This window comes from Callithrix jacchus, chromosome 13 (genome assembly GCF_049354715.1).
Source record: "Callithrix jacchus isolate 240 chromosome 13, calJac240_pri, whole genome shotgun sequence".
In the NCBI taxonomy this organism is placed as follows: domain Eukaryota; kingdom Metazoa; phylum Chordata; class Mammalia; order Primates; family Cebidae; genus Callithrix; species Callithrix jacchus.
Window position 1 is genome coordinate 12,054,959 of NC_133514.1, and position 23,410 is coordinate 12,078,368.

Genomic DNA, 23,410 nt, shown 5'->3' on the forward strand with positions numbered 1-23,410 from the left:
TCCATCACCACTGGTCAACCGAAGTGAAGCAGCATTCACGTTTCTCTGGTGGGGCAGAGAAGGAAGAATATGCTTATCTTGCAGAAACTATTTCCTACAGGCCATCCTAGCACCATGTCTCTAGGTGTCCATAGGAAAAGAAGAGAGTCATTTCTATGCCATTTTGTTTTATTTTGAAAAATGTCAAACCTACAGAAACATTCAAACAATATAGCACTGAATACTAATATACTCCTCACCTAGACTCGCCAAGAATTAACATCTCAAATCGTCTCTCTCTCTCTCTCTCTCTCTCTCACACACACACACACACACACACACACATACACATATACATACATGCTTTCCTTTTACCAAACTATTCAAAAGTGGGCTTAAGACCTTGTGAAATTTCACCCTACGTACCCAACACTTCTCTCAAGAATGAACAGCTTCTCCCATCCAGCCACACCTTTAAAAACAGGAAACACGAATCCAATACTGTCATCCCACATACAGTCCATTCTCACATTTCCCTAGTTGTCTCAAAAATGTCCTTTATAGCCATTTTGCTTGTGTTGATATGGAGCCCAACCAAGTTTCATTCATTGCAGTTGGCTGTTATTTCTGCTTGGTCTCCCTAATCTGAAACAGTTCCTGCACTTGCCTCTGTACTTCATGACATTCTCCTTGGTGGCATCCAAGCCAGTTTTCCCTGGGACGCAGGTATCCCCCCAACCCATCACATCAGAACTTCCACCATTAGTGACGCCAAACCTGACCACTTCATTAAGGTCATGACCAGTATCTCCACTGCAAAAGCACAGAGAATACTGCACTAACAACAACCACCTCTCACTCAATAGTTTGATTACATTAAGGTTACAACACAAGTTTCTAATTCTCTAACTGCTTCTGTATTTGTTATTTGGCATTTTCCTACAAAGCAGAACTCTCCCCTCCCCTCCTCCTGCCCAACTGTCATCACTGTGGATTTGTATGGGTTTTTAAAAATGTACTTATAATCCATGATCACTAATATTCTTTTTTGATGTTCCAACCCTCCCGAGTTTGACTAAGGAAAGACCCTGCAAGCCAGTGTCCTGGAAAGCCCTCAGGGGTCCTTCCATACTTCCTTGCTTTCGGTGCAACAAAGGATCTGAGGCTTACCATTTCTCTCATGATTTCTTCTAGTGGAAAGAGAAATTTAGAAACCAAGATCTGGGCATGAGAGATGCCCATAATGGCTAGGATGGCACCACTTCTAGGCTCTTTGGTTGATACAACCAGAACAGTGAGAGAGAGAGAGAGAGAGAGAGAGAGAGAGAGAGAGAGAGAGAGAGAGAGAGAGAGAGAGAGAGAGTATGTGTGTTAACATGAGTTCATACTGATACTTTACACTCAAATCCAGTACCTCACATTCCTCATCTTTATGTCTCCATCCACAGTGAAAATTTTGGTTTCCAACACATCAATTCACTTAGTGGCTCATTTACTGTCTCCTAAATAAACACAAAATAGTTTCAGAATGTCATCAATATCCCTACCAACACAAGCCTACTAAAAAAAGTTCAGTATTTCTTTATCCTTACTGTAGTCATTAGACTATCTGTGGTGTGGGTATACCTTTTTAAACCTAGGACTCTTGAAAGCTTCCAAGAAAATTTTTTTAACGATTCTGTCCATCATAAAATAAGCTTGTTCTCTTAATGTGAATACAAGGTAAAACCTATATATATATGTGTGTGTGTGTATAAACTATATCTATCTATATATACAGTTTAATATGTGTAATATGTGAACTATAATAGTTAATAGTTTGATATGTGCATGTGTATTTGTGTATATACGCATACATTCAATTTTACTGTACCTGTGGTAGAGGTAAGTTAAGCTTCTGTGAATCAATATTAAAGAACATTTAAAAACTACAGTTCCTTTTTCCATAAAAATAACAAATCACTATTTCCAAGAAAAAAATCAAAATCTTTTTCAAGATATATATAATTTTATTTAACTTATCTTCAAACAATTAATATATTTGATCTATATTACAACATTATTTCATAAGAAAAAAGTAGAACTGTTTCATTTAAAATGAAAATTTATTGTTCCTATAAAACACAAACATGTCCTCGAGGCTTCCATCTTACTGAAGCAGATTTGGGTGCTGCCTTGTGGGTGGTCACCCCTGCTGTAACCTTGATAAAAACTGTAAGTATTTTTCACGGCTTCTCTTCTGCAAGGCTCTCAAGCAAGCATGTCCACCATACAGATTTAGTGACTGCGTATGACCATTTCCCATCCCTCAACAAGATCAGGCCTTAGCCACCCTTGCATTCTACTTTCAACAAATAAAATCTATATTATGTGTTAAGGAGCCCAGATTATTATGTCCTTTTCTCCACTACTATCTACGATGGTACAGATTCCTGAAGCCGAGACCACATTGGTTTCCATTTAAACTTTGACCACGAGGCATGGAATACCGACATGAAAATTGTCAACTTTTGTCAAATACACCATTCTGTTTATTTCTATATGATGTTAAACATTTGGATCATTTCTAATTAGTGATATCAGAGAGACAGACATCCTAAACCCTGGATCCTAAATAAAAGGATTGAAATTGAGAATATGAACTCTGAAAACCAACGGCATGTTCTACTTCCAGAATATTCTTCTAAATCTGTTGCACTGCTTCCTCCTGGAGTATATTTAGTAACATAAGAACACACACTTCATTTTGAAGAACATGGAATGTGGAAGAGCAGCCAACGTACTTTATGAGCGTCTCAGACACTGGAAGACATCCTCACCCGTGCTACCTACCGTTGCTGTCACTTTGGGAAGCGACCAACATCAATATCCCTAACTTTCACCAAAAAAGATGACTAGATGTCTACCTCACCCATTGATCTTATGCCACGGTCAGTCTTAAAATGGAAAAAAGAAGTTAGAAAGCTGTGCTGAAGAAAGACGCATTCTCCTCCTAGGATAAAGACGACCAAATGTGAGGGAGTAAAAATAGGTCAGGTGGACCAGCAGGGACAAGGAAGAAAGTATGCAGCAGGCGCATAAGAAGGAGACAGGATGAGTCATGAGGACGGAAATGAAGGTGGAAGGCATGAGGGAGAGAACAATTTACTGGAAGAAAGACAGGTGCCTTCTTTCCCCACCTCACGCCTCATCCACATGCTCGCACCAGACAATGCTCCAGCCATGCCAACGTCTCAGTCATCTGCTGTCTATTCGTAATAATAAGCCTCACTCATTTCACTTTTGTAATTGTGGTGAAAGACACCTAATATTAAATTTACCATCGTAACCATTTCTAAGTTACAGCTCAGTAGTGGTAAGTACTTTCACGTCGATGTATCATCAACCTCCAGCACTTTTTCATCTTGCGGAATTGAAACTCTGCATCCTTTAAACAATAGCTCTTCATCCCCTCTCCTCAACCCCTGGAAATCACTGTTCTACTTTCTGTCTATGCATTTGACTACTCCAGGAACCTCAACGAAGTGGAATTACATAGTATTAGTTTCTTTGTGTCTGACTTTCTCATAGTATGATGTCCTCAAGCTTCATCCACATTGTACCAAGTGACAGGATTTCCTTCCTTTTGAAGGCTGAATACATTCCGTTGCACAGAGAGACCACATTCTGTCTGCCCATTCACCTGTGGATGGGCACACGGAGTTATTGTGAATACTGCTGCCGTGAACATGAAGTATGCTTTACTCATTTTTAAAAACCTCCTTCAGAATGGGCAGCATTTCCTCTTTCTTCATATGATTTTTGGGAAAAAAATACTTCTGTACTGAGCAAGAGATCCATAGAATCTAAATAAAAATGAAGAGAAATATTTGTTTCACTGATTCCCCAATCCACCTAGATACCAAGACCTGATTTAACTGAGGCTTCTAAATATCCATCCTGAAATCAGCCTTTCCCTGGGGCTCTTAATCGCCTTGTGATTCAGATCCAGTGACTCATCTTCCTGCCAAGGACACAAGGAATTGGGAAAAAAGAAACTGACACACACTAGCTCTTGGTCTTAAAAATACCTCTTTATTACACATCCCCTCTGAGTCATAAAAACAAACTCCTTCTCTAGTAGATTTTACATTGGAGATATTTATACTTCTATGACTCATCCAATTTTATTTATATATATACATATGTATACATATATGTGTCTATGTTTTCACATACACACGTATAGATATTTTTGCACACAGAGAGTTTTGTCCTCTGCCTATACTTTTCAAGCTGAAGTCTGATTTGCTGATTTTTCAAGGGGATTTTCCACTGCAAAACACACAAAAATATGTTCACAACTTAACTATGTGTGATAAAGTTGCCTGTGCAATTAAGGGAGCATGTTTCAGAGTTAAGGTGCATACACACTGAAATAAGAAACCGTTTTAGAAGTACCCCCACTTTTCTCTAGAATAAAACAGACTCACAATAAACTGGCCATCATAAACAGAGTAAATAAGGGTCAGGTGGTGAGACACTGACATTCTGAAACTGTGCTAAACATTCCAAGTCACTTAAAAAGGCCAGGTAACCTTTGAAATGGCCTCGGCCTTTACTAAAGAGTGGAGACATGGCCTTCTCATCAAGAGGCACATGCAGAATAAGAAGTAAGGTTGACAGGTTCGTCTTCTCAGTCTAAATAATCTCAGCACTGCTTTCCTCCAGTGGTTCTAAATTGTAGCCAAACTTGTGCCCTGACCCAGCCCAAGCACTCAAGGCCTTTCCTTCTGCTAGAATGGTCTCTATTCCCAATCCCTTCTTGTCTAAATCCTGTCCACTGACTAAGCCTCCTCCAGAAGTTCTTCTTTTTTTCTTTTCTTTTCTTTTTCTTTTGAGACAGAATCTCTCTCACTCTGTCACCCAGGCTGGAGTGCAGCGGTGCGATCTTGGCTCATTGCCCCTCCCCAGGAAGGTGCAGCTCCTGGTGAGCTTGGCTTACCTTCACCTCCCTAGGAAGCCCTTCTTGATATCCTCCACAAGTAGGCTTGGTTCCTCTCTCCCCTCACCACCTCATTTATGGATCCTAACTGGACAGAGGGTATGTCGTGAATTATCACCATGCCTCATCCCCTCTCATCACCACCCACCAGACACACACATGCATGCACCAGCCTGGGCTCCATAAAATCAGCACCAGTGGTGTCCAGGCAGGGGCACGGGGCTGTCCATGCCACACGTTACTGACGTATAAAATGAGAGATCCTTGTCGTGATTCCCACTCCACGGGTTCAAGGGCAGCAGAAACGATGCTGGAAAGGGATGCGACTGGGCAGTGCAGGGAAGAGACATGCAGGAGCTGAACAGAAAAGGCTGTGCTTTTAAATCCTGTGCACTTTTCACACAATGGCTTCAGAACACAGGAGGAAACGCGCTGGCTGTTTTCATATAAGTCAAATTACTGAGTCAGACAGAAAAACAAACTCACAGATATCTGTCAATCAAACTAGGCCATAATTGCTATGTGAGGCTGCTTTTTGTTGTTTGTTTCTGTAGATTTGAGGTCATATATTAACACATTAATTGGCATTTTGGTCATAATTATCATGTACTAAGCTGTTGATTACATGGTTGCATTTTGAAATTTTTAATTGGTTTGTTTCAATTGATAAAAGGTAATTTGTTTGGGGATGATGTTTAGAGTTATGTATTTAATATAAATGAATAGATAATTAATATAGTGTAGCAATAGTAAACAATGACTATGGCAATTATCATCAAAGTGCACATATTTGTACAAACATGACAGACTGATTTTCTCTCTCGAGTTGTGTTGGTCTCTGCTCTGAGCCAGTGCACTGAGTCACTTTATTCATAGACGTAATTAGCAAAGTCTCTCTCATCCATTTCCTTTAATGTGAAAAGAGCTGAGAAGGTAGGACAAAGGACATCCTAGAAGCCGCAAGGCACTGTCCTTTTCCTCTTTGCAGATTACCCGCTTAGAACGTCTCTGCATTTGCAGTCAGCTCTTGGCATTCCTGCAGTTTCAACCGAAGCTTTTTATTCAAGTTCCTGGGTCAGTCATTAGGGCGCTTCTTCCCCCAACCCTACAGAGCAATTGCAATCCCAGTGTGAGGAAGCCTCTCTTGGTGGTTTAACTAAATGCAATAGGAAAAAACGGCACTTACCATCAACTATTTGTAAATTGACAGATTAAAAAAAAAATCAGTGTTTATAAAAGCTGCTCCCCAACCCCCCCCCAAAAAAAATCCCTCCTCATGAAAAATAGACACAAACATTATAAGCTCCATTTGAAAAGTTGCTGTGTTACAGACTGAGGCTTCCCTTGTAGCCTGGGACCCTGTCACCATCTCCCACCTGGTCCCAGAAATACACAGAACATCCCAGAGAGGGACAGGGCAAGAGCAGACAGCTGCCTGGGGCCCCCAACTCATGGGTGTTGAAGAGGTTCTTCCTGCACCTCAAATACCCCTGCCCTGCCCTTCCTGACCTTCCTTCTGCCTCCACTTCCCCCATCTGGGCACAGGGTAGGAATTCAAAGGCAGCTGTACCACCAGAAGGAAGCAATGACTCTGTTCTCTGATGCCATCCCGTCTTCCTCTCTCAGCCTCCCCAGAGCAGAGGAAGGGGTGGGCTGCCCCCTCCCCAGCTCCCAGAATAAAGCACACAACACAGGCTTGCCAAGATGCCCAAAACTGGGACTCGCCTCACAAGATCAAAGTAAAATAGATGAGGCATCATGAGTTAATTCCTAGCTTAATAAACTTAAAGACTGGGACAAGGGGATACAATGCCGCTTGGCCGATGCAGCGGGAGCTGTAGGAAAGCAAGCAGGGGAGAATCTAGAACTCTTTCTTCATTTATATGAAATGGTAGTCGGGCTTGGAGATCAATAGTATCATCTGAAAAGCAAGGAGACAAAACCAAAATATGGTTTGTTTCATCTTAGTCTAAAATGTATTTTTTTAATATTTGCTAAACTTCTATAGAAATGTCAAATAGCGTATTGTCTTGCATATATGGAAATCCTTTTTTTTTTTTGAAACTCAATTGATAGAAGGGCATGTCACCAACCTTAAGTGACACAAGCTGCACAAACATAATCTCATTTGGACCTCACAACAGTCCTGGCAAAGGAAGGAAGATGGGTGTTGTCATCCCATTGTAGGGATGTGGAAACCGAGGCTGAATGATCTGCCAGGAGCCACACTCCTAGAATGTGACGGCGCCCACCATGGCACTACTGACGGGGATCTCAGAGCGCTGTGGCCTACAGCACAAAAATAGTGTCCCTACTGCCACAAAGGGGTGCTTCTCAGGTATTAGTCATTTCCATACCACTTCTGTGGTTTCTGCCAACTGTGCTTTTATGTATCTCATGGAAACCGCTGTATGTATATGCATCTGTTTTCCAAAGAGAACTCCATACTACCACCATCAATTGACAGCCTGTGACTGTCCACAGACAGAAGGCAGACACTCAAGAAATACAGTGAAAAACCAAACAATGTAATTAAAACATTAGCCTGCCCAATTTATGGGCCAGGCTCGGTGGCTCACACCTGAAATCCCAGTACTTTGGGAGGCCTAGGTGGGTGGATCACCTGAGGTCAGGAGTTTAACCAGCCTGGCCAACGTGGTGAAACCCCATCTCTACTAAAAATACAAAAAATTGGCCAGGTGTGGTGGCAGGTGCCTGTAATTCCAGCTACTTGGGAGGCTGAGGCAGGAGAATCACTTGAGCTGAGATCGCGCCATTGCACTTCACCCTAGGTGACAGAGCAAGACTCTGTCTCAAAAAAAAAAAAAAAAAAAATTAACAACAACAAATACACTTGCCACATCCTCTACACCTCTCCTGGACTCATCAGAGTTTTCCTGCCCTCTTCACTTCTGCATGTCTTTAATTACTTCTCAACAAGTTATGATTTTTTTTTTTGAGACAGGGTCTCACTCTGTCACCCAGGCTGGAGTGCAGTGATGCGATTTTGGCTCACTGCAGCCTTGACCTCCTGGGTTCAAGCGATCCTCCTGCTTTGGTCTCCCAATTGATTACTTTTTAATTATAACTAAATTCCTTTTTTTTTTTTTTGAGATGAAGTGTCACTCTGTTGCCCAGGCTGAAACACAGTGGTGCAATCTTGGTTCACTGCAACCTCTGCCTCCCAGGTTCAAGAGATTCTCCTGCCTCAGCCTCCAGAGTGGCTGGGATTATAGACACGCACCACCATGCCCGGCTAATTTTTGTATTTTTAGTAGAGATGGGTTTCCACCATGTTGGCCAGGCTGGTCTCAAACTCCTGACCTCAAGTGATCCACCCACCTCAGCCTCCAAAGTGCTGGGATTACAGGTGTGAGCCAAGGCGCCCCGCCAAAATTCCTATTCCTCGTTTTTAAAAAAAGTTTTCCATTTCTCATAAAACAAACAAACAAACAAAACCTCTTCTGCCTTGACCTAAAAATAAAAACACGGTTCATTATATGAAGGGATACATTTTAACATACTTCTGAATGGATCACATTGAAGAAGGTTCATCCCTTTCATCCTTATGTTTCCAGAAATAGAGTATTATCTGCAACTCTTGTCTAAAAAGAGGTCTCTTTTCCAGCTGCAGAGCTGAGTGGAGCCCTTTCTGCCTGCTGCCTCCAAGTGCTTGCTTCACCAGGCCGGGGTCTGACGTCAGCCCCACGGCTGTGCCCGCCGTGGAGTCGCTTTGGACTGTGGCCAAGTGCACAGGTACTGGCAGCAACGCCTCAAACCAGGGGAGACTCACTTCCCTTTCCGGTCCCTCTCAGGTCAGCTTGCCTCTCTCTGGAGTTTTGCATCACAGTCTGAGGAAAACAGTTGCTGTGGTCCAGGGTCTCTGCCCCACTCAGAGTCGAAGGACAGTGAACTCCCTGGAGTGACAGTCCAGAGTAACAGTGTCCTGCTCATCTTGTCTCCCCAGGCCCTGGCATGTTTGGGGGGAGGGTTCCCGAGATGTTGGGCGAATGCAGGAATTTCCCAGGCAGCATGAGCTTCCTGCCTGTCAGCTGATGGCTGAGGGCTCTTCAATTTTAAAGCCTTTCTATGCGGATGGCCATGCCAAGAGCAGTGCCGGGGGTCAAGGGACGGTAGACTGTCCCCAGGACCGCCCCCGTGGCCCCTGCCTCCTGTTCTCATGCCCCGTGTGGTCCCTCCTACCCTGTACATGGTTGGTCTGTGTGACCCGTAGAAGTGACAGTGTGTCACTTTCCAGGCAGGGTTATAAAGACACTGTGACTTTCACTCACTCCTGGGCCACTCACCCTGGGGAAAGTCAACCTTATGCCTCATTGTGAGGACATGAGGGCAGCGGTGACCAGGCCTACGGGGTGAAGGCCTGAGGCCTCCTGCCAACAGCTGATGACTGATGACTAAGCCACTGCGGAAGTTGACCCTCCGCACCCATCTACATGCTCCTTAGGCTCGGTGGCCAACCCCGTTGCTGGGGTCAGAGATATATTCCCATCTTGCTCTGGGATGGATCGCTGGTTCCTCCAATCCAACACACACAACACTGAGCATGTCACCTCCTCTGGGCCTGTTCCTTCTCATCTACTCTTCCTCAAACCTGAGGGCCCCTCAGACCTTCTCTACCACTCACCCCACAGCCAGGCAGCGCCAGGCCCTGCTGGCATTCTGCTCTCTGAGTCTCTTACATCTGTTACCCAATTTCCACTCACTGCCACTGGCCCTCGTCTGCACCTGGAAAGGGCCATGTTGCCTCTGCCAGTGACCTAACAAGGTCCCAGCGGCGTCCCAGCTTTCAGAAAGCATCCAGCACACGTCTGTGAGTAGCTTTCTAAAGAAGAATGTAAACATGCCAAGACCCTACTTTAAAATTTTCAATGGCTCCCTTTTGCAAGTAGGTTTTGCAAACCTTCCAGCAAGCCCTTCCAGGCTAAGATAAAGCCCCTCCTTTCCTTCCAGCCTGAATGCCATGTTCAGCCCCTGCTCCAGCCCAGGGCTTCTAAGGAGGCTCAGACCAGCAAGGACCACACCCAGAAAGTCTGATTTCATCATTCCGCAGCGGTATTTTTTTAATAACAACTTCATTGAGATATAATTCACATACCATACAACGGACCCATTTAAAGTATACAATCCAATGGTTTTTAGTCTATTCACAAAGTTGTACAACCACCACACCATATTCCATTTTACAACATTTTCATCACCCGCAAAGTACCCCTGTACCTACATTCGGCTACCCCCATTTCCTCAAAATCCCCAGCCCTCAGCAGCTGCTCACCTGCTTCCTTTGTCTGTGGATTTCAGGCGGCAGCTGTGTGACTCACAGTTCTCTACTGATATGAGAGCATCCCAGGGGAGAACCTCTGGCCAGACCAGACCTCACCCTGCTTTTGCTTCCAGTTTCACCCTGCTGGGATGTCTTTATTTCTGTGTTTACAATTCTCCCCACACTACAATGTACACTTCAAATACAACCTCTTCTATTAAACCTCCACCCTCCCTTCTCTTCCTCAGTTTACCCTAACATCACCCAAATAGCCAGGGTGAGAAAACCCAAGGCAAATATGGGTTCTTCCTTTATGGCAACGCCGTTCTTCGCTGCTCGAGGGTTATGTGGTCACACTTGTTTTGTTCTGGTCCAAACCACACTCTCCTGGACAGCAGGAACCATCTCTAACTCACCTCTGAATCTGGAGTGGCTACAATGCAGCATCTTACATGTAGTAGGTCCTGAAAATATACACTTCAAATACATCAAAATATGGTCCGTTTACAAATTTTCTCCACCGTTACAGATTTCAAACCGGAAGACACCTCTCTCCACCCATACCAAATCCTTATTTTTTTCCCTTAATAATAGTAATGATGAAACGATGATATTGAAAAAGCTTTCAAGTTACAATACTATTATCATTACACACAGACACACACACGCACACAGACATGGGTGTACATATATCTGTGTGTTTATGCATATAATTTTTAAATTTTTACCACAGTGAGCCAGGACAGTTATAACAAGCCATGTACAATTATTAATCTACCATCATTCGGGAGGCACCATTCCTTAAACATTTCGAGGAAACCACTTGCCAAGAATAGCTGTTATACTGAAGGATTTTCAAAGTGAACAGACCACATGGTGACATCATCAGAACGTATAAACATCGAAAGTACAAGAAGGCCACCCGCCCTGCGGATGGAGGGCTCACAAACGCGCCTCTTCAGAGGATGCCTGCTTGCAGGACCAGGCAGTGTAAAATGAATTATGCAGGCAGCAAGCAGCCTAAAAAATCCAGACGGTAAATTCTTCAGGCTACAACACAGGCTTAATCAATAAGCGAGATGCTGCCTTAAAATGGATTAAACACACTTGAAAATCATATATAGGCATTTCACAGAGCCTTATCTAACCGAAATGTCTTATTTCATCCTTTATCAGTCGGTCTTTCTTTTCTAATGCGAAGCTATTCTTCGTAGGAATTGTTTTATTCCTATTGTTTGTCGTAAGGAAGGAAAAGCTGATCCCCGCACAGAACAGGTACTCCAATCGGACGGTTCTTGCCTCACACTGCACGCCCTGTCCCTGGAGTTTGACTCAGCTCCACCAGTGAAAAATTAGACTTCATTTCAGTATGCTAATAGCAATCTCTCCAAAACAATGTAATCAAGGCCTCATGTGCACCTATAATTTCATCCTTGACATAAGCCTGACAGCTATTTATTGTCTGAAAGGAAAAGCAGGCAGAGGCAGGGGGAGGGGAAAGCAGACTCCTACATGTCCCCCTCCCAGCAAAACAAGCCCAGCAGCTCTGTGTGTGAAGGCAGAGTCTTTGCAAAGTCCAAAAAAAATAAAAATGGCAATAATCATGGGGTTTACATATGTCTTGTCTTAAGCAATCAAGGCACAGAGTTAACAGAGAAGCACAGTCAGATGTGCCAATCCCCCAACTGCCCACCTCTGATGAGCCAGCTGTGAGCCGCAATTGTCACATTATAATTTAGGCAAAGGGAAAAAAAAAGGCATCAGAATACACACTGGATCAACATAATTATTCACAGCAGGATGCTGCAGAATTAATTTAGCCAATCAGAATTATACTTGGGGGCTGGGCACATTGCAGAGATCAAGGAGAAAAAGCAGGGGAGAGGGAAGGGGGAGGAGGGGGAGCACTGTTTTCAACACCTTACTGGTATTTGGATAATCTGCTCTTGAATGTATTTTGAATACACGTACATGCGATGTTGTTTCTTTTTCATCTATTTACAACGCTCATGGCGTGCCAGTCACCCAGCCTAGGCGCTTCACAAATATTCACTTACGTCATCCTCACGGACTCTGAGGTAGGCTCTACTCTCACCCTGGTTTTAGGTACTGAAACTCAGAGAGGTTCAAAAACATGCCAAGGTCACACAGCTAGAAGGTGGCAGAGCGAAACGCTGAACCCAGGCAGACTGGCTCCAGAGGCTATTAACAAGTGTAGTTTAAGGGTTCTCACTCCTAAACAAAGCAATTAGCAATATGAAGGTGCATTTTGACTAACGACGCGCACCAAACCTGGAACGTGGCACCGGGACATGTCACCACTCCTGTGTTCCTTCATCCTCACTTTCCTAAAGATGGCGGCGACCTGGCCCTGCTAAATCCAGTCACTACGCCGTAGGGCTGTTCACGTCCCTGTCTGGGTATTGCTATCGCCAGACTTCACGGATGGGAAAAGCAAGCCACCACCCCAGGAGCCTCACGGGCTCTGTGATGCCCGCTGAACATCCTCAATGGGGGTGGCGTCTTGGTCTGCCCCGCTTCTTGACAAGGTCTCCCTACTGAAAAGCAGCAGACAAGAATCTAGAAAATCGACGAGAAAGAAAGAAAAAGCAGACTGCTCCGAGAATAAGAGTAAGCGTAAAGTTTGAGGAAGAATTAGAGGTCACACCAAAATAACTTTTTGCCTGGATTTGTATCGGCAGAGTCGGGTTTGCAATGGCATGAAATGGTGCTCGCCCTTCCCATGGGCACAGGGTAATTGGAAATGAAGTGGCCCTCTTGCTTGGAATTCTGTCATGAGGGTAGATATCAGAGGAGCCAGAAGGCGTCCTGATTTCCTTGCAAAAGTTGGACTTCAGCTTGCATTTGCTGCTTCTGGTAATGGGGGAAATGACAGGGAGCGACCCGGGGTTTTATGTCTGGCAATAATGTTTGATCTATGCCATTGTCGATGAGAACTGTGATTTAATCCATAAGGATATAGAGCCTCGTGATGAAAGGGGAATAACGACAAATCCTGATTAACAATCGCTGCGACACTAAAGCAGGTTACCATAGTAACGGGGCTGAAATTATACAACAAACTGGGATGCCATACCAGGCAAATTACTCCATGAAGGGACCCTTTTCTGAAAGCATTTGGCTTTCTGTGTTCTCTTAAAATTAAGATGCCAGCATTTTACTTTCAACTGGTATTAGCTTCCCTCTCTTCTTTTCTAAACGCTCCCTCGTCACTGGGTCTCGGGTAAAGTGAGGGGTAAGTACTTGTGCGCAGGAAACGCAGCAAACAAGTAAGCACATTTCAGCTCCTCCATCCCCCGAAAGAAGAGGACAAACCAAAATGATGGTGCAGGGAATCCTCCTTTCATCTCACTCTTTTGATAAAAATCATGCTTACTTCTTTGATTGAGGGAACTGGGAAGTCAAAGCATACCCCAGTGAAATGTTCTACTTCTCAATCCGTATAACGAAGTTCTCTACATTTATGCGGAAATAGAGCAAAATAAAGGGTCAGGGTGGGAATTGGGAAAGGGCAGGTGTTTCCTTTGTTCCAAAGGATGTTTAATTTTTAATTAGAATTTTTGGAAATAAAAACATGGTTTAAAATAATATTATTTTCCAATATTTACTCAAAATAATATCAAAGCCTAGGCGATACGCAAATTTGCAATGGAAAACATCACTTTCAAACTATTATGGCTATTATCACAACTGATTTTGGTAGTGAACCTTTATAAAATAGATATTATCAAACAGTCTAGGAAAAATCTACTGCATTTAAGCAGCATACTCAATGTCTTTTTTCAATTGCAGAGGAATAAAAAGGGATATTAAAAACAAACAGAAATCAGAGTTCTAAGTAACCTCCTAGAGGTAGTAAGGATTGGGAGGAAGGTTAAAGACATGTAGACACTGCAGATATTTAATATTCCTCCTTCCAGGAGAGGGGGAAAAAATCAGAACTTCACCTTTGTCAGAAATGCTACAGCTCTGGAAAGCACATCTCCCTAGAGACTGAGCCATGGCGTTCCGTTTAAATCACTGAAGGGCAGTGCAGCCTAGAGGACAGAACATGGATTTAGAACAAAAGCCCTCAGGAGCCATCTCCATCATTTGCCAGCTGTAAGACCTCAGTTGAGACAGCTAACCTTCTGGGTCTTGGTTTCCTCACCTGGGAAATGGAAATCATAATACCTACCTCATTGGCCTACGGAAGTTTCTGAGATAACTAGGAAAACATTGTACATACAAATAGAATAGATAAAAATACAAATCCTGAAAATTAGGAGGGTATTGTTAAGTAACTGCAAAATCTCATGATCCAGTTATCAACACTGACTGCCTACTACCAGCTAGGCACAATGCAACCATGGAAATCCTAGAACACCATTTTCACCTGACAAAAAAAACCTGCTGCCTAGTTTTGTCTCTAGAAAATTCTTATGGGCACTTTATGCCAGGTCAAAACAAGAAAGTAAACTAAATTTAAAGAAAAAAAAAAAAGCAGGCATTTGTCAAGGAGTGTTCCTTCACTCTGGCCCCATTTACTGGTGTATCTTTCAGAGGTCCACAACAGCACTGACAGCTTTAAATGAGGATACGTGTGTTCTCGCTGTTCAACACCCACCTAAGAGTGAGCACGTGCGGTACTTCATTTTCTGTTCCTGTGTCAGTTTGCTGAAAATGATGGTCTCCAGGTTTACAGGGAGGGAAGCACTGCACACTGGGGTCTGTTGGGGGGAATAGGGGAGGGACAGCGGGGGGTGGGGAGTTGGGAAGAGGTAGCATGGGGAGAGATTCCAGATATAGGTGAAGGGGAAGAAGGCAGCAAATCACACTGCCACGTGTATACCTATGCAACTATCTTGCATGTTCTTCACATGTACCCCAAAACCTAAAATGCAATAAAAAAATGAGGATACAAATTAATGTGCACAGCAGAAGTCAGGAGGTTGGGATGTGAATCCATGCACGCCTAGCTCTAAGGCTTCTTTGTGTTCTCTGAGTGTGTTTCTTTGTCTCTGCCATAACTATCCCTGCACTTCCATGTGTCTGGATGAAAGTGGGAGACGAGATGGCTGGGCCCGTGTGGGCGACAATGCATGCCTTGGGCATTGAAGTGGGTTTTCGTTTCCAGTGCCAGGCCCCTTGGGTTCAACCTCGGCTCATCCTTGATCCGTAGTGTGCTATCACACAACTCACGGAAGCTTCTCCAGCTCTGCTTCCTCACGTATGACATGGAAAAATGGCAGCTGCACAGGCCTCCCAAGATGATGTGAGGATTGTAAGGCATGAAGGGCAAGACACACAGAACCAGGCCTGGCACAGGGTACGCACTCAATAAACGTCCACTCCCACTTCTGTGGGTGTTCAGAACTATGCTGGTGCCCAGTGGATGGCAGATGGACTTCCTTTGGTCAATGCAGGGTTTGCTGGATTTGAGTGCCTTTGGACAGGACAGGCCCTCCTCAAGTCACTGCATCTGCCCACCACCTCTTCTTATGTTACGGTATTACCTGCACAGCCCCCAAAAAGGACTTCTGTGTGCCAGCCTTGTCTATATCCACCTTTGGGTGTGTGGTTCGTTTTGTCTGTCTCTCGACCTGATTTTTTTTTTTCTTTATTACTGTGAAGTCTCTGTGTGTGTCCATTCCTGTGATCATTCTCTTTCCATCTCTTTTTCATCCTCAGCCACTCTCAGTTTCCATTTTTGGTTGTTAGATAGATTTCTGATCCCGTTCTTATTTAGAGCAAAGTCGAATATACTTCTCTCTTAGAGAAATTAAGTTTCTTTTTACTCAGTTGAGCTTGACTCATTTTTCCTGTGCACTGATGACTTCTGATAGAAAAAGTGCTCTCTCCATCCCTGCTGCAGAAAAATCCAAATTATAAAATAGAAAAACTGAGAAATTATGTGTATTACCAAACAGTTCATGTAGGGGTTGTATGTTTGTTCGTTTGCTTATAATATGAGGCCCTTGATATGCTAAAACGTGCATTTATTACAGACCATCAAATTCCAAATCTGACAGATCAAAGTAAAGCTAAACATTAAGGGCAGATGCTTGAAATGTGAAAATGAATAAAAAATAAAAACAGGAAATGTCTGTAGAGCTATGCAAATGATGGGGCTCAGAACATGCTACCACAAAAGATGGCACCTTGGCATTCAAGAAGACAGCAGAAGCAGGAAGGCTTTCCCTCTCTATGCCCTTTTCCTGCCCTTCTTCCCTGTGGCAGGTCATCAGACCCTCACTGAAGAAGTGTCCTCCCTATACTTGGAGGAAAGGAACATCCTTATCTCTGAACACACAGGGACACAGAAGAATCTGAACCAACAGGCCTTGCTGAATGCCCCCCGATTTGTCACCATCAGCTCACTTCCCCTCTGTCTAATCAGACCACTCTTCTCCACCTCTGTCCGCTCTTCATCAAACCTAGGCATAAAATACACAGGTTTCCCTGTTTCTCTAGGTCTTCATTTCGGAAGGCTCTGATATTGCAGAAAACTTACATTAAATAAATGTGCATAATTTTCTCCTGTTCATCTGTTTTTTTGTTATAGATGCCTCAGCCATGAACCTAGCGATTGGTAAGGATAGAAATCTTCTCTTACTTACACAAATAAAATATGGGCACTTTACACACCACATTCGGGTACAATCCTTCTCCACTTCTTACACTCAGGACAATACCTGTGCCACACCAAGACTCCAAAATGCTGTTTTAAAAATAATCACTATTCACAATAGCAAGGATATAGAAATAACCTCAATGTCCATCAACAGATGACTGGATAAGGAAAATGTGGTATGTAGGTACACACACACACACGTGCACACACACACACACACACACACACAGAGTGGAATACTACTCAGCCATAAAAAATAATAATATCAAGCAATATGAATGGAACTGGAGGCCATTATGTTAAGTGAAATAACTCAGAAACAAAGTAAAATACTGTATGGTCTCATGAATTAGTGGCAGCCAAATAATGTGTACACATGGACATCGAGAGTGGACAGATGTCAGAGACACGGCAGGGTGGGAGCGGTATGAGGGATGAGAAATTACTTAATGGGGGCTGGGCGGGTGGCTCACATGTATAATCCCAGCACTTTGTGAGGCCGAGGCAGGTGGATCTCCAGGTCAAGAGATCGAGACCATCCTGGTCAACATAGTGAAACCCCGTCTCTACTAAAAATACAAAAATTAGCTGGGCATGGTGGCATGCGCCTGTAGTCCCAGCTACTCAGGAGGCTGGGGCAGGAGAATTGCTTGAACCCAGGAGGCGGAGGTTGCAGTGAGCTGAGATCGCGCCATTGCACTCCAGCCTGGGTAACGAGCGAAATTCCATTTCAGTGGGCGGGAGAAAAAGAAATTACGTAATGGGTTCAATATACACTTGTTTGGGTGATGGCTACACTGAAGCCCAGGCTTCACCACTACACGAGAGATCCATGTAACAAAACTGCACTTGTCCCCTCCACCCCAATTATTAAAAAAAATAAGTAAAAATAAAGATGGTGAGAAGTGGTTTTAAAAAAGCTATTTTTAAAACAAGAATTATTTTAAATTAAGAATATTGTTTTATCATCCAATATTCAAATAAGTTCTTTTATTATTCACAGATTACATGTTCCTAAAATATATTAGCAAATCTGGCCCAATTTACATCATAACATTCTCAGATTCTTTCTGATGAAATATCAACAGTGAGAAATTCACAAAACATAAGAAACTCAAACCTCAGTATTCTTCAGCATTTTCTACTCAAATACAAGAAATTCAAATTGATCCTTCTAATGGGAGAGTAATGAAAGCCTTTAAAATAATAGAATCTTGGATCTCAAAAGAACAGACTGTCCTAATGTAACACCCAACACCGAGTTCTACTCCTCAGGGCCTGGGACTGACAGCACCAAGCCTCTACTTGCACATTTCTAGGGACAAGGAGCTCTGGGCCACCTGTTCCTGGTAGCTGGCTCTGCTGTTGTGACTCTGCTGCTGCTGCTGCTCTTATTGTTATAGTGAATCCAAATCACTCTCGCTGAATTTCCCAACCTTTGGCCTTAGTTCTGGGCTAGCACAGTTGTACTAAGATAGGAGTGGGGTTTCACAAGTGGCTTTTGCCCAGATAAAATTATGAAAATCAATAGTGAGCAACCTCTTTTTCCAAGGATTCAGGAAAAAAAAAAATGTGTTTAGTCTTTTATTCCACTCAAAATGCAAATAACTTAATTTAGTCCTATGGGAAAATAGGAAATATTCTTGCAATTCAGATTACCCACTACACTGAATGAAAGAATGTCACTGAAAAGAGTGACATATTTGAGAAGCAGAAACATGAAAGCAGCCGTCTGATTTCTTATCCTGGCAAAGGAACAAAGGCTGGATTTTGAAAACGGGCGGGCTCTGTGTACAACGCCAAAGTTGCAGCAAGTTTCTGCCCTGCCTTGGGCCTCCCTTTCTTCTTTCTCCCTTCACTGTGACATCCACACCCTGTCCTGAGGCTCCCACGTTCTTCCATCTTCAAGCTCTTCTGTAGATAGCACTTTTCACACTTTAGATAGCACCTTTAGTGAAACCAGCTCACACCAATGAATTACCTTTGAAAGAGATACCCATTTTAAAATCTTTCACCTCTACCTATACTGCACAGGGGTATAACCCAGTCATGCCTCTCTTAACATTCTCCCATCACTGAACACCGAAGAAAGCAATCCAGGAATGGCTTGACCAGTTCCAAGAAGCCAAGGCTCTTATTTCATCTATATATGCTTGTGACCCAGTGAAATGAGCACTAAGTCACACTGCAATCCCTGCTGCCTTGTGTATTAACTACCTGCATGCTCTCGAGCATGTTACTAATCCCTGATCTTCAGTTTCCTTTTACAAAAAATACAGACATTGGAGATAATGCCTTTGCTGTCCCTTCTTCACAGTCAAATGAAACACTGTATAAAAACATGCCTCTAAAATTATAAAACTTTCCATTTACTTAAGGGATTCCTATAACTATATAATTAATGTATTAACAATGGTTTACTAGTTTCTGCACAGGAGGTTACCTGGAAGGGGCAGGGCAGGCACCCATCCAGGCTCTAAGCTCCTTACACTTCCCCAGTCACCACTCCCCCTGCCCATTTTGGGTACTGGGTTCCAAGTAAGAACGCCAATAGGAAATGGGTTCTCCCACTTCAGACGGGGTTGAAAACCGCAGCATTTGCTATTTTAGCTGCAGCATCACATGACTGATTCCTACTAAGCTTATGGTCAGTTCTTTCTAATGGGTTAGTCTGTTTGTTATAGAAGGCCTTTTCGTTGGATTCTCTTGCTTCCCAGTATGCCACTATCTTGGAACGAAACACGGCACAGAATAAGGAAATGAATGCTGATTCCAGGTTTTATATTTGAGGCAGCCTATTCTGCTTGCTCTCAAATAAGGCAGTTGACAACTTCTGAATGTGGAAAGCACCTTTCGGATGACTGCCGTGAAAAATGGCAGGTACCCACATGTTCCTAAATCAAACAAAACCATAAAACCGTTCCTGTACATGATTACACAAATGGGGAAAACCCACATTTTAAAATATACTTTTCGGTTGAGAAATAAGAGCAGAAATGCTATTTTGTAACGGTGGTGTCTCAGTAAGGCTCCAGTACGGATTTCCTGAGCGAGCCACCCATCGTCCCAGCGAGGCAGACGAGCTTCTGCCCTCTTCAGAACACAAGGGTCTCAGGATGGAAGCGCATTTCTGTCTCAGGCCAACGTACATTCCAGATTACTGCAGGTTTTGACAGAAATCTATATTTCATCTATCGACATGGTAAAGAGGCATACAGTCTTTTCGGGCCCATGAGGACAAGGAGTAGAGGGGTTTGACAATTTGCCATCCACACTGGATAGACAGCAGGGTGGACACTGAGTACAGGGATGTGGAGGAGGAGACAAGTTCTAATTTTAGAAAGACACACCAAGAATGGGGAAGAAGAGGGACAGAGACACAGTCACAAATGAAACCCCCAACGGCAGAACAGGGTGTCCTGCGGGGGACCCTACATCGAACCCCTGACCCCCAAGTGGCCTCCTGCCTCACCTCAGGGGCAGCTGCAGAAGCTTCCTAGCATCTGATGATGCCACTGCAGAAGCTTCTGGAAGGGTGAAGGCCTGCATCTATCCAGTATCGTTGACATAAAGGCTCTGGTTTCCACTGTGTCAAAAGAGATATGCTACAATGTACAGGCCTGCACTTGTCCTCATTTTTAAATTGATAGCACTTTAAAAATCACCAGCCCACAGCTCCCATCGAGATTTATATGTTCCATATGGCTACTGATTATCTGCACATTTTAATCTTGTGGGCTTATGAGGTGGGACTTTATTCTTGTGTGAGAGAGGGGAATGGTGGCTATGAGGAGCTCGGAGGTTGCTGGGCTCAGGGTGAACAAAGAGGTGAAATGCAAACAGAGACCTTCTGAGAGGAAAAGCAACGTTAGGCCTTGAACACCAAACCCTCTCTCCCCAAAAGTCCAATCCCGAAGCTAATTGAGATGGATAAGGACACCCTCCTTTATGGCTGAGTATCTGGCTCCCTTCAGCAATGTGCCTCTCTGTGCCACAGAATTCTATTGCCTGGAGCCTCTGTGCTCAGCATGACTGCAGGCCCTCATCACGTACTCGTCTTCTAAGTTATATCCCATGTCATATTTGCTTTGATGGCCTAAAATTTAAAATCAAAATAACACAATATTCTAGATGCCACACAGCCCTGCCTCACCGCACAGGCAGGCCCCCCTCACCTCATGGGGCCTACTTCTATGAAACAACCACAGTGCAACCACGCAGCCCCCAATTATTGGATTATTTATCTAATAATCTGGCCCTTCGGTTCTGTGACTATTAGATAAAGCATTTGGGAATTCTACCTTCCCACGTGGTTCATTGTGCCTTTTTGAAAAGACTGCTGTTCTGTAAGCCTCTGAAACACTTCGGGAACGTCTCAACAAAATTCTGGAATGCATCTACCAGTTTGGGTATATGCAAATGTGTGTTGGGCTGAAACACATGAAACTGCTGATATTTGGCTCTCTTTGCTCACAAAAATGTCAATTTCATAAGGGTCAACCTAAATATATTTAGCATAGGAGCATGCAAATGCATAGAATGTTGCTGTCATCTTATATTCGGCTGCTGTGCCTGTTTTTATTATACTTTAAGTTCTGGGGTACACGTGCAGAACATGCAGGTTACACAGGCATACACATGCCAGGGTGGTTTGCTGCATCCATCACCCCATCATCTACATTAGGTATTTCTCCTAATGCTATCCCTTCCCTAGCTCCCACCTGCTGATAGACCCTCGTGTATGATGTTCCCCTCCCTGTGTCCATGTGTTCTCATTGCTCAACACCCACTTATGAGTGAGAACACATGGTGTTTGGCTTTCTGTTCTTGTGTCAGTTTGCTGACAATGATGTTTTCCAGCTTTATCCATGTCCCTGCAAAGGAAATGAACTCATCCTTTTTTATGGCTGCATAGTATTCCATGGTGTATATGTGCCACATTTTCTTTATCCAGTCTATCATGACGGGCAGACACTTCCTAAAAGGAGACATTTGTGCAGCCAACAAACCTGAAAAAAAGCTCACCACCACTGGTTATTAGAGAAATGCAAATCAAAACCACATTGAGATACCATCTCATGCCCGTTAAAATGGCGGGCATTAAAAAGTCAGGAGACAGCAGATGCTGGAGACGATGTGGAGAAATAGGAACACTTTTATACTGTTGATGGGAGTGTAAATTAGTTCAAGCACTGTGGAAGACAGTGTGGCGATTCCTCAAGGACCTAGAAATAGAAATACCATTTGACCCAGCAATCCCATTACTGGGTATATACTCAAAGGATTATAAATCATTCTGTTATAAAGACACAGGCACACATTTGTTTATTGCAGCACTGTTCACAATAGCAAAGACTTGGAACCAACCCAAATGCCCATCAGTGATAGACCGGATAAAGAAAATGTTGTATATGTTATATGCTTGGGATCATGAACCATATATTTGCCTTACCATAGTATAAATTTAAGTGTCATGATGTATATTAAACAGCTAATATAATACCTGGCACATCAGTCATTATCCAATGTTATGAATTAAAGTATTTTTTTTTTTTTTTGAGACGGAGTTTCGCTCTTGTTACCCAGGCTGGAGTGCAATGGCGCGTTCTCGGCTCACTGCAACCTCCGCCTCCTGGGATCAGGCAATTCTCCTGCCTCAGCCTCCCAAGCAGCTGGGATTACAGGCACGTGCCACCATGCCCAGCTAATTTTTTAAATATTTTTAGTAGAGACGGGGTTTCACCATGTTGACCAGGATGGTCTCGATCTCTTCACCTCGTGATCCACCCACCTCGGCCTCCCAAAGTGCTGGGATAACAGGCGTGAGCCACCACGCCCGGCCAAATTAAAGTATTAATATTACCTGTTGGTAACATCACTTCCACTGTTTTTCAGCACAATAAAATTACTTCTTCCACTCTTATATACAATAGAGCTAAAGAGCATTTTAGGTAGAATGAAACTGGCAAAACTCCCTCATGCCAAGTAAACTGTGGGATTTCTTTAGTCCCCTTAGAGATTTAGGTTTCAACGGTAAAAACGCAGAATGGCTTTCTCCTCACCGCTCTGTCTTGCTCTAAAATAGGCAACCTCCAGTGTCACCAAGGGCACGACCTGAAAACTGGGGGACCACGGCAGGTACTGCTGAACTAGGACTTTTTAAAAAGAATAAGAGAATTGTGCATTACAAGAGTGAAATTGAAATGCTGATGACAAAGTGCCGAGTTTTGCAATGACGGTGCCTCTCTCATTGATCTTTGGCTGGTATCATTCCTACTCCGGCTTCCCCTTAGCCTTAAAATAAAGCTGAGGTCAGATAATACACTAAATGTTAATGTAATTGTGAGATTTATATATCCACATTCCTCTGATGGTTCCCTTAGCAACAGCTCTAACTTTTACAGCCCACCTAGGCTACAGAATACTCTGGGGCAAGAGTTCTTTGCGATTGATTTCTTACAAAGCCTACACTGCAGTCAGAACACAGCTTGTAAAACAACGTTTAAACAGAAAACGCAATGGCATGTTTAAA

The 23,410-nt window shown here is 43.4% G+C and overlaps 1 protein-coding gene across 14 annotated transcripts in view; it reads right to left on the bottom strand.

Annotated features, from left to right (window-relative positions):
- The window catches only part of MSRA (methionine sulfoxide reductase A), a 509,296-nt gene that overhangs the window by 265,670 nt on the left and 220,216 nt on the right, over positions 1 to 23,410 (bottom strand). The window contains exon 3 of one of the 14 annotated variants that reach the window (XM_078347101.1): positions 14,872 to 16,110. The exons of 12 other annotated variants lie outside the window; for them this stretch is intronic. In XM_078347101.1, the coding sequence (XP_078203227.1) occupies positions 14,872 to 14,899 (28 nt within the window). In that variant the 5' untranslated portion in view covers positions 14,900 to 16,110. Of the gene's footprint in view, positions 1 to 14,871; positions 16,114 to 23,410 lie in introns of all 14 variants that reach the window. One more of the 14 variants, XM_078347100.1, reaches the window with a different exon arrangement.